Source organism: Anser brachyrhynchus (genome assembly GCF_964034855.1).
Source record: "Anser brachyrhynchus genome assembly, chromosome: 5".
NCBI lineage: Eukaryota > Metazoa > Chordata > Aves > Anseriformes > Anatidae > Anser > Anser brachyrhynchus.
In genome coordinates, this window is record NC_137699.1 from 65,209,052 (window position 1) to 65,221,417 (window position 12,366).

The 12,366-nt window shown below is 43.1% G+C and overlaps 1 protein-coding gene across 2 annotated transcripts in view; it reads right to left on the bottom strand.

Moving 5' to 3' along the window:
- Nucleotides 1-27: 27 nt before the first annotated feature.
- FANCM (FA complementation group M) overlaps nt 28-12,366 on the bottom strand; it is a 74,289-nt gene continuing 61,950 nt past the window's right edge. For both annotated transcript variants that reach the window (XM_080594121.1, XM_080594120.1), the window contains 9 exons: nt 11,416-11,492; nt 11,240-11,308; nt 10,550-10,687; nt 6,951-7,107; nt 5,882-5,988; nt 3,738-4,304; nt 2,619-3,012; nt 740-1,031; nt 28-301 (listed from right to left, as the gene is read on the bottom strand). In XM_080594121.1, the coding sequence (XP_080450247.1) occupies nt 154-301; nt 740-1,031; nt 2,619-3,012; nt 3,738-4,304; nt 5,882-5,988; nt 6,951-7,107; nt 10,550-10,687; nt 11,240-11,308; nt 11,416-11,492 (1,949 nt within the window). In that variant the 3' untranslated portion in view covers nt 28-153. The remainder of the gene's footprint in view (nt 302-739; nt 1,032-2,618; nt 3,013-3,737; nt 4,305-5,881; nt 5,989-6,950; nt 7,108-10,549; nt 10,688-11,239; nt 11,309-11,415; nt 11,493-12,366) is intronic.

Genomic DNA, 12,366 nt, shown 5'->3' on the forward strand with positions numbered 1-12,366 from the left:
TAAGGCACACAGAAACAGAAGCGGGCCTCGTATGCCAAAAGCCCCGGCACGTCTGTGAGGATTTATTTACATATTTACAGTGACTCAAAAACTCAGTAAAGTGCAATTGAAATAAAACAGCCTGAGGCTCTCAGAAGCCCCCTTTCTCACTCCTCAGCTCCTGGCAGGCGCGTGGCTTTTCCCCCTGGCGCAGAGGTTCTCGGGCAGCATCTGCACGTCAAACCCGTGGTGCAGGTAGCGGAAGATCTCCTCTGCCTTCTGCCGGCTGACCTGGGCGCCGGCGGCGATGTCCAGCGGGGAGCTGTAAGACAGCACAGCGAGGGCACCTCACCGGCAGCTCTTCCCACGCCAGGTGGGGAAACTGCCAGTGGGTGAGGTGTGTCTGGCATGAGCGCTGCAGCAGGAAAGCCAGGACTGCTGCTGGGGCCCTTCCTGGGTTTCTGAAGGATCCCAGGAGACCCCAGCAAGCCCCAGGACTGCTGCAGGGAAACCGGGAAAGGAAATGGAGGTAGGAGGGACAGAGGAAGCAGAGCCTGTGTCATAGCCCCAGTGCGCTCAGCTTGGAGAGACAGAAGTGCATCAAGAGCAGGGCAGGGCTGATGCGGAGACAGGACGGCTCCGGGGGAGCTCTGGGAGTGCGGTGCAGGGAGGCTCGCCCGGCCCAGCACGAGGGCTGGGACAAGGCACAGGACTGAAGGGAAAGGCAGGCCTCGAACTTGCCACGAATTTTTGCTGTTACCTGTTGATCATCTTCTTCACAGAGCCAAAGTGGTGGCACAGGTTGAGAGCAGCCAAATAGCTGATGTTGGGAATGCTCAAGTAGAAGTTGAGCAGTTCCTGTCTGCGACCCTCCACTTCCACTGGCACGCTGATAGCGGCATTTTTTCGTTGCTCCACCAGAGCCAGGTCTTTCAGCAGACTGGCAGTTTCCTCCTGGCAAGAGCTAAAAAGAATTCGGACCCCAGCCTGGACCAGGGCTGAGAGCACGCCATCATAGTACTGCGTCCTCTGGAAAAACCTCGATGTTTCTCCTGCAGTCACAAAAAAGATAAATCTCACTGAGTTGTCTGTAAGTCCTAAATCACTGTGCGAAAAAGCGACATGAACCATTTACAAAGGAAATCAGCTCAAAGAACCCCTGCTTTGAGAATTCACAAAAAAACAGGGTGATGGAAAACTTCTCAAGGAAAGGAGGTTGGAGGAGTTGTGGGAGCAGGGTTTACCTGGTTATCTGAGAGGCAGAGTTTAGGAACTAACAGTGAAAATGTAAGTTAGATACAGAGATCCTTGGGCCAGAGGACTGAGAGGAACACGTACATGACGTGTGATGAGCAGGACAGGCCAAAAAAAGCAGAAGAGGTTTTGTAAAGCTACAAAAGAAAGAACTTGAACTCTGTCGGGTAAGAAATGAGCAGCATTCTAGAAACAGTGTAATGAGAAAAACTGGAGAAAAATGATGAAAATGAATGGCAGCAGTGGTGGAAAAAGGCAACCCAGACACAATCCACTTATCTACAGCCACCGCACACAAACACCCTCCCTGAGGACCAGCAATTTCAGTGTCCAATTCTATCATTGCTTTCATATCTGAACTATCAATAACTTAATTTCTGTCACAAAACCAAAGCTCCATCTGCAGCAGTTCCATTTCAGTCCTGACGTTTTACCTCCTGGCACACCTGTAATTTAATCGAAGCTGTGAGCAGTACTTTCATCATCTGTGCGGCAGGTGCAAGAGCTCGCAATTTTTACAAATGGCACCGGGAATAGACAGCGATAGTAAAATCCTTTGGCTGCCTAATTTGGATCTTACGTGTAGAACAAACTGCTCATCAAACTGTAGAGACTAATTAAAGAAGTAAGTCTTGAATTTTCCATGAGCGTTCGGTCAGGTCAGGAAGGATTAGAAAGGCGTCTCTGAGACTCGACACCGTGCTCTGTGACAGAGGGAACAGCTCTGAAGTAACTCTTTGTAGAAGTGCTCTCTTGTCTTTTTCTAGAAACCGATTCCATTCAGCTGCTTATCTTCTGCTTAGTCCAGCAGCAGCTATTGCAGCTTTCAATCCTTACATTTCAAGGCAGATTTAACACTGAGCGTGGTGCGTTCAGGCCAGCCACTGCTCTCGCTGGTTCTACAATGGGAGAACTTCTCTACAACTTACAGACACCACTCACTAAGTTACTGCTACAAAAAGTATTTTTTCTTGATTCCTCCGTTATTTTATTGCCAAGCGTACATAAGATCATGCTGGTTCCTTTATTCTGCTCTTCTCACCTGCTTCATAGAAATCTGTCTTGAAGTTGTTGGTTTTTTTTGCACGTTATTAAGGTCAGTTATTAACGTTTGAGTTAATAAGCTTTTCCCTGTTTCAGTAATTAGTAAGTAATGTATCCCTATGGATTCAGTTCTGCATCTCTGCCTATATTAACTGCTCAAAAGCAAAACAAATTGTAACGTTCAGCTTGTGACCTCATTAATATAATACTCCTACAGAGGCTAAAAACAAGGTTTTCAATCTAATTTCGGTCCTGTGTTATTCACAAAGCCAGAGTGGCCATGGACGCCTTGGACAGAGAGCAGCGTGCCCCCTGCCACAACCCTCCCTGGGAACACCTACCTGCTTTAACCCTGTCCTTCTCCACAATCACACAAATCCTCTCAAACATGTTCTGCAAGCGCTGGATCCGCTGGGCGACTTTATTCCTGTTGACAGAGTTCAGCAATTCTGACTGAAATTTCCTTTCCACTGCCATGCGGTTGCTCACGATGTAATCGCTGCTGCTCAGGGAGCAAACCTGCACCTTCACCCCGTGAACGGCCTTCAAGGAAGAAATGACATCTGCTCCAGAGGAGATCTCACGGCTGTCCACCAGAATGCACAGCGAAGCTTTTTTCTCCAGAGCGTCATGTGGAAACAGACCCGCGGCTGAGGAGGGTTTTGTGGAAGCAGAACAAGATGTAACTGAAGTGTTCCTGCAGGTATTCTTCAAGGAATTCTCCGCCTGTAAATGCTGAAAATCACACAGTATTTCTGAGATTGTGCAGAAGTGTAAGGCCAAAGAATGTCATGCCACTAAAAGATACACTTCCCAACACTGATGCTTAACAGATACACTTTGTACCATGGATTTTTGAAAAATCCAATGAATAAAATCTTTAAAAAATGTATGTTTTGATGTTGCAAAACATAAATAATTTCAGACTAAGACTTTAATCCTCCACAAAGAAAATCTCCCCAATTAGTTAAGCCTTGAAATATTTAGAAGTTTGTGTGACAAAAGCACGCGGCCTTCACTAGCACAAATTGAACAAAAGACAAATAACGTAGATGACAGAAGTCAGGCAGGAAAGCACAAGAGGCTGGGAATCCAACCTCAGACTGTCTTAATTTAGGACAGAGAACAGTATTTTATAACTGCTATTTGAAATAGCTCCATGTTCCTTCATGATCATCAGACTCAGGACAGCATCTAATCCCCAATTTTTATTTATCGACTGCTAAGACCCCCTCCAAGTTACCTGTGGGTACAAAAGCTCCCAATACCAGAGGGAGATAATGTAAAGCAGGACAAATGGAACAGAGCTACCCCTTCATCACCAGGAGCACACTCACTCTTGCTGTTCTGTTGCTGACAGCCCTCAAAATAACACTACAGCAGGACAGGTTCCCCCCACGTCAGACTCTTGAGCAAAAGGTGAGGTGAGAGGAAGGTCCTTGCTGTGAACCACCACCCACCTCAGCGGGAGCCTGGAGATCCTCCTTCCCTGAATCAGAACTGGCAGCAGCTGGTGAGGGGCGCCTGGTCCTGACTTCACGTCCTGGCTGAAAATCCAGCATTTCAGATACCGAAGCCTTCAAGCCTAGCAGTATCTCACTCTTTTTATCCACAGGCTGATGAACACTATTTTCCCCGGTGACATTTTTATGCTGCACAGAAGAGACTGAAGGCAATGACTTGGGTAACTCAGCATTTTCCTGTTCTGTCCTGAAACAATCTGTTTTCACGGGCTTTTCATTACTGACACTTGTTTCTTCCCCACTGGAATCACTGAGAACAATGATCCGGGATGGCTTCTTCTTTTGCCCTGGGATAGAGCAGTTCTGTTCCTTTTTGGCCAGGTTTAATTTTTTCCTACAGCGAGTGAGGTATTGTTGTCTTCCACTAGTAAAACTCTCATTGTTTAAGAGATCAAAATTAACGCACACTTCCTCCTCACTGGATTCACTTTTTCTGCAAGTTTCCTCTTCCTCCTCTCCAACACAGAAGCTATCTTCTGCGTAAGTCTCATCTTGCTCAGGAATCTGTGGGGGGAAAAAAACCAAATCCAGTAAGTTCAGAAACAATGTAATGACTTTGCTCTTCCTCTCAGCAGATGCTTCTTATTTATCCAGCCCATCCCATGCATAGGCACTGCAGGACCCCGGGCTTCTTACACCTCACCAACCCTGCCCAGCTGAAGACGCTCTGCAGTTCCTGAGCTACTTCCTTGGAGGGCCTGGCTCTGGGGCCCTCCATACTCACGTGTCTGGCAGTACACACACTGAGATTTCAATCAGGCCAATGGTTTATCACTCGAAAGCTTGTAAAAGGAATATTAATTGTAATATCACAATAGAAGCAAGACTTGCTAGCTGATAATCCTACCAAAGAGGTTTGTATTACAGACAGGAAGATCTTTGGGTGTCTCTCTGCACAGGGTTGAAAGACTCTGAAACGCCATGCCTGCACACTCAGGACATGTTGCAGTCATGAACGAAAAACAGGCAGATTCGGCAAACCAATTATAGTACCACCTAGATAACATGAACTCTGCAGCATACACACAAGACTTGCTGACAGAAGCCCTTTATGGTGGTGCCTTTATGACTTTTAAAATGAAATGTAAGTTCAAGCTTCTTGTTTTCAGCAACACCCTGTCTCAGAAGAAACAACAAAACTGACATAATAAGGCCACGCTGCTTGGAAATTGGATTGCATGTGTTCTTATCTGCTTGCAAATAATCAGTGTGCACAAGTTGAATTTGTGCATTAACAACAAAGTAACTTATCCTTTTCATCAAATAGAGACCTCTATTTTATTGAGCTGAAGGCACTATAAAAACAGGAATATAGGATACAGAAAGAAAACTCGAGACAGTGGGGTGATAATGATAAGGAACCATCCTGAGATTCTGTTTTTCCAGTTCATTGATTTATTTGGTCTCTATGAAGTAGAAGAAAAATTAAAGGCTAAATAATTAAAAAATACTGTACAAATTATTTGTGTTGTGCAATGCATGAAGAATGCAGAGTAAAACAGAACCAAAAAGACAGATCTTGTAGGAAATATCTTATCTGAGTGCTGTGCAGTGTTCACACGGAGGGTGAACACAGCCAACTGTGAAAGAAGCTAAACTAAGCCGGGAGCAGCCAGAATGAGTTCACAGTTTGAAAGAAGTCGTTATGATAATCCAGCAACGTTTCACTGGCACTTCTATGAATACAGAGAATTGGTGCATAAATGGTAGTGTACGCCAGAGGGCAAGAGCTTAGGTAAAGACCTGCTCTGGAGTCATTCCTGCTCAGCAGTTACCCCATGGGGCAGCGGCACAACTTGGTGTCCGGGGACCACGTGAAGGCTCAGACTCCAGTAGCACCGAGGACTGTCGGACAGCAAGAGGCACCCCAGCAGAGAGAGCTCAGTAGCAGCAAGAAGCACAGCTGAGAGAACAGAGCATGCTACTTGGCCTGGCTGAAATCTTAGTGCACGTGCATTGCCAGACACCTCGTACGCTCCCAAAATACAAGTTTGGAAACATCTATGAGAGAATAAAGTAGCGTGCTTTACTGTCATGCACAAACGGAATTTCACAAGGACAGCCATCATTTCGTTTCATACCTGTGAGAAGATCGCCGTGCTGTTGAAGTCACGATGAACCATTTTGAATCTATTCCCAAGAGCTGGACTATGCACAGATTTCAGGTAAACTCCTCTCATCTCAGAGTCTGAATTAAAAAAAGAAAATAGAATGAGAGAATACAGTATTATTAAGGATACATTTATCTTTCATTATTATTAAATCATGTTTTCCATGAGCAATTCCTTTACAGTCTTCCAAATTTGACATCTCTATACACCTCTGAATATCGCAAAGAAAAGGAGTAACTCTACCCAGCTTGCAATTAGGAAGAGCCGACACGTAAAGGGTTTCTCAGCAGGCAGAGCTCTGGCTGCTCATAGCAGGGAGAAGGGCTATGGTAGCCACAGCAAACTCAAATCAATTTGTTATCCACGTGGCAAGTCTTTCCCAAAACAGACACAACTGATTTCAGAATCTGTATGAGACAGGTGTGGGGATTTCAGACTTTCCACGGGGAAGTAAAATCCTCAGCAACACCTGGGAATCTCTTAAATGGTATTAAGATGATTCCACCATGCAAATATCCCAGGAAAATCAAGGCTTATAAGCACAGGAATAAGAAAATCTTGGCCAAAAAAGAGCTTTACCTTCTTAGCTCTGTCAGTGTCAGCACTGTAATTTATCTTTAAAATTCATATTGATATTTCACATCAAATTTTAGGTCTCTTTGTATGAAAAGACCTGAAAGCTTCAGAAATTTCTAAGTGAAATGGAAAATTCTGTTTCCCTTCAGTCATATTGGTGTATGAGGGGTTGGCTGATTTGTAGTCAGAGGAGAACGCTAGCCTCCATGGTCCTCAGAGAATTCATTCCAGCTTGCGCAAAGCTATTGCACTGCAGAGACTCCAGTGAAGATTTACTACATAAGAAAACCAGGGGAATACAAATAGAAGAGGTACAACAGATGGAAAGCACCTGATTTACTCGAGCTGAGGAGATTACTACTAATTGGCTGACACAGAGCAACTGACTGAATGGCTGTGCCTATCACACACCGCTTGCTATACAGCACCTTATCTTAAAATCAAAAAACCTTTCATCCCTCACCATTTAACACTTGCGTGACCTCTGCATCATCATTCAGGAACTGACGAAGTGACGAGTTCAGCTCGTTCTCTGTATTGTCACTCTCATCAGATGAAACACAATCTGCATCTTGCTGGGACAGCTCAGCTTCTTCATCTAAAAACTGTCTTGCTGCATTCTAAAAAAGGAAAAAAACATCCAAATGAATTTTAGCTAGACTCATTAATTAATGTCATAATTAACTAATGTTACGTATGAAAACTCTGATTAAATCAGTTCACGCATTCAGGACACCAGCTGCTCAGATCAACTCTGCGGCTCCCAGCACAAGAAGGACATGGACATGCTAGATCAAGTCCAGAGGAGGCCACAAGGATGCTCAGAGGGCTGGAGCCCCTCTGCTACAGGCTGAGGGAGCTGGGGGTGTTCGGCCTGGAGAGGGGAAGGCTCCGGGGAGACCTCACAGCGGGCTGCCAGTGCCTGAAGGGGCTGCAGGAAACCTGGAGAGGGACTCTGGGTCAGGGGGTGTGGTGACAGGGCAAGGGGGAATGGCTTTAAACTAAAAAATGGTTGATTTAGATTAGATATTAGGAAGAAATTCTTCCCTCAGAGGGTGGTGAGGCCCTGGTGCAGGCTGCCCCGAGGAGCTGTGGCTGCCCCATCCCTGGCAGTGCCCAAGGCCAGGCTGGATGGGGCTGGGGGCAGGGGGCTGGGGGCAGGGGGCCCTGCACATGGCAGGGGCTGGGATTAGATGGGCTGTGAGGTCCCTGCCAACCCAAACCAGCCTGTGGTTCTGTGATCACTGATACTAAGCTTCTGTCTGAAGTAAGAATCCATCACACAGGAAGGTGATGTACAGAGCACGATGTTTAAGGAACTACATGCCAGCACACAAAGACCTGTCCCACCACCACCGCTGGTGAAGCTGGACTCCATCCCCAAGTGGTGCCAGAGGTACTCACACTGTAACGCTGTTAGCACCGACCTAGTGGCACAGGCAGAACTAAGCTACCCAACACCATCAGGTGATTTGTAACTTATAAATCCTGTTTCACTCCTATCAGCTAGGAGTTCTTCACAAAAAGCTGTTTTGATTTAGAAGTGCCGGATTACTCTGAACTAAAGACTGTTGGAAACTTCAGATGCAGACTTCATGCTGCTTTGAACTTTTCTGATTTAAGATTAATAGTTTGGTAAATTTGTTAGACAGTGAAACTCATCCTTGAAAAAATGCTCTTTCATGGATGATGAGGCACTTCACTCTTGAACTTCAGCATAGGAGGCGTGCTATAAATGTAGATGCTGTGTTCCATAGTAACAGGCAACAAAACATTGAGAAGAATGTAGAGAACAAGGAAACTATCCAGAGCAATGTTTTGTCAGAGATGCTTTTTTTAAGCTCACTTTTTCTCTTAAAATTTCAGCTAAAACTGCTATCATAAAACCTGGAAAAAAATCAGTATGTATCTCATTTTCCCCAGAAGAATGATTGTTTGCCTTCAGAATATTTTGAATGAATACTGTACGTTTTGTTTTAGCACACAGATGTGCTACGATAAGAGATCTCTCGGATTTTTTTTTCAAGTCCTTGCTTTTAACTTACTTCTTTACAACAAGTAGTAAGCCTGACTGACAGGTATTATTAACAGTTCCTTTTCTAGAAGAGTTTTGATTATTATAAAATGCATTGGAGGTCACCTGCTTACAGGAAAGACCTCTCAGTGCTACTGCCAATTAGTCTTAATCCTTCTTACTGGTGGAAGACTATGCAGAAGACAAACCCTGCAGCACAAATAGCACTATGACACCAGAAACTAATAGCCAGGAGTCTTGTCACACTTAGGAAACGAATAGTTATCAGGTTTTTCGATTGCCTATTGACTCTTGTTCAGTGCCAGCTGGCTATTTGGGTCACCCTGGACTTCCCACAATCTCAGTTAATTGCAGATCACTGCTGCACTTACAGCTCCGTTATCTGCAGCTGCGACAGAACACCTAACTGGGGGTGGACTGATCACAGTGACTGTGATGTCCTGGATCTTCTGTGAATCTGGAAATCTGACACGTTCATCACTATGAATGTTTATGTAAGATAATAGGTGAAGGCAGAGTAGAATTTCTTAAGTCTACAGGTAACATACTCTCTTTTCATGAACCTTTTGATCTCACGTCAAGAAAACATTTAAATAAAATAGAGAAACAGATTGTTAATCTCCCTAACTCTTTTTCATTCCAAAATATAAAGTACTGATACTACAGGAAAGACTCCGTGCTGAGGGTTATCTTTAAAACAAAGCTGCAACAGGGGAATTTCAGACTAGATATTATGAAAAATTTCTTTACCATGAGAGTGATCAAACCCTGGAATAGGCTTTCTGGAGAGGTGGCTGATACCCCGGGCTGTCAGTGTTCAGGAGGCATCTGGACAATGCCCTCATTTACATGCTTTAACTTCGCGTCAGCCCTGAGGAGGTCAGGCAGGTGGACTTGATCTTTGTAGGTCCCTTCCAACTGAACTATTCTACTTTTAATTCTAATTCTAATATTAAAAATATGCAACATAATGTGCCCTGGAGTCCACATTACTGTAGTTGTGGAAACATATCTATGCATATTTAAGAGCTTTTCAACTTAATATGAATGTATGATAGTGGCCCGGCATCTTGTCCACAAGTTCCCAATGCAGCGACAGATTAAAGGGTAAAATACCAACTTAATACTTAAGCTTTGGGGTAGGGGGAGTATTGCTGTCTTAGGACGTTCAAAACTGAAACCATTAGAGCAGGTGATATATTCATATGATATAAAGTCCTAACAGCGTAAGTTCTGGAAAAGTGCCTGAGCTAGGATGCCTAATCTTTGAGTATCTCCTTACTTGTAACGTAAAATCTTATTTTGTTTCAGAACATTATTACACAGGGACCTGCAGACTACTCTGAAGGTCACGTAATGGATGTGAGAATTAAAATCATTAGCCAGTGTTTCAAGATTTCATCCCTTAAGTCTGCAACAAACCTGTATGAAATAGCTATGACCTAAACAATGACTTAAAAATAACTGCTCCACTGCATACCTACCACAAAATAGTTGTACCATGAGATCCTATGTAAGGCTGTAAAATATATAAACACACAAGCTCTAGAATGAATGTCTCCAACACAGTCTACTTTTGTCTTTTGGTTGTGAAACCATTGTTGTAATTTTCATATTTTTTTAATAATTTAAATGCAGACAAGTTAGGAAACATTTTGTTCATTCTTGCAGTTTGAACACAAAATAGACTCTCACTAATTCTCCCTCTGTCTCTTTTAGTTCAGTTTGGTGCTGCTCATGTCCAAACAAGCATTTTTGGAGGTGTTCAAGGCCAGGCTGGACGAGTCCCTGGGCAACCTGATCTAGTGGGTAGCACCCCTGCCCATAGCAGGGAGGTGGAACTACATGGTCTTTAAGGATCCTTCTAACCCAAACCACCCTATGATTCTATGCCTTTTCTGAACTAGATTTTGTTGTGTTGCAAACATGTACACTTATATATGTACATACATAATACATTACAACTTCAGTTCAAACTGCTGCACGTGTAAGCTTCAAAGTATTAAGAGAGATGTGAAATTCCATACCTTGCATGTAAAATCACTCTTAACCTTTTGACGTTTTGCACTTCTTTGCTGTTTCTTGTTATGTGCTGCTGAGCTGCTATTTGTGGTCCTACTTGAGTTCTTGTGAAAATCCAAGCTGTCATCACTGGACACATCTGACTAGAGGAACATTTCACAAACTCTTCAATAAATAAGGCTAAAGCAAGCAACATTATAATTACACAGTCATCCTTCAACATCTGTTTTTTTCTTAAGTAACACCCAATTTTTGTGATTGATTTGATATGGCAAAATGATGGAATACAGCTAAGCATTTTATCAAAGTCCAAAATTGCACCTCTTCAGAAAAGAACAGAAAAACACATTATTGGGAAGAAAAATCAGGCTAAATGTGGCGTGAACATTTTTTGATTCAAAGCTTTGAGGAAGAAAGGTTATTTTACTGCCTTTCACAAAGACAGTGGCTCTGCTCTCTTCCCTATAGCAATAATTCAGTCTCAAACAACACCTACAAACACATCTTAGGATATCTTGGGGATAAACTGAAGGAAGAAAAAAAATTACGTTCTAATACGTCTTTGGTCAGATGGCATAAAGTATTTTTAATACGAACACTTGCCTACCACCTGAAAAAAGAGTGAATGTTTAAAAATATCCTCCATAAACAAGTTCATGTTATTTTCCTTCTTCATTACCAAAGCTCTTACTAACCATGTTAAGCGGGTGTCGACGTTTTCTGATGGCATGAATCGGTGATTCAAAATCACTATCATTCGTAACCTATGTAAACAGAAATAAGAATACATACAAAGAGGATTTTTGGTTTGATGTTTGACTTTCTTGCTTTTTTGCTTCTCTTGTCTTTTATTTTCTCTATTAAGACTCACATCAGGAGACTTCAAAACATTTTTTTTTCTGTTTTTCCTCTGGAAAACAATCTCTTCTTCACTTTCACTGCTGGTTCCTACAGAAAAATAATAAGCAACATTCACAAGGATGTGTATTGTTCACAGTACAATATTGCTATAACTGAACAATCAAAACCTCTCTCTCTTATAAAAGTACCTACAAAGGAGATTACTTATTGATTTTTGTGGCAAATATTGCTCTCTTTAGCCTTGTTAATCAAAATAAATAATCTCCAGTTGAGATGTACAATAAATCCTACTTTCCTGGAGGTTCTCTGAGCGGAAATGATTACCCCAGGCAGTACAGATACAGAAAAAGAGAGGTGAAAAATGAAAAATGAAGAATGAAAAATGGAGAAGCCCTTAAAATTTGAGTAAGTGTTACACTTCTGGAAACATTTTGTAACACATATGCCTTTGGATGCCTGAAACAAAACCAGAACTCATCAAAAACTCCTCTTCTTAATTCAGTTTTTCAAACAACTGCAGCCTTTTCTGTTTTTCCAAAGGACTGCCTTTGCTGAAATATAACGTATGAATATATGACAACGGGAGCCAATGTGATCTATAAGTGACATATGAGTGGAGAATGACGTGGATTGACTGACAACAAATTATGAAAAATACATTTTTTAATAATACACCGTTCCTAAAACAGAAAAGGACAGAAAGGGAGACAGAAGGGCGTAGTGTGGTGTTGGTGGTATCAGTGCGGTGCTGGTGGTACAGAGGTGAGCATAGCACCTTCCAGGCACTTGGCCCGCCTTCGCTCCTCGGCCAACGAATGCAGTTACAGTGTAGTGCTGGTGAACGGGGTGAGATCCAGCTGGTGACCGGTCACCAGTGGTGTTCCCCAGGGGTCGGTGTTGGGGCCCATCCTCTTTGATATCTTTATTGATGACTTGGACAAGGGGATTGGGTGCACCCTCA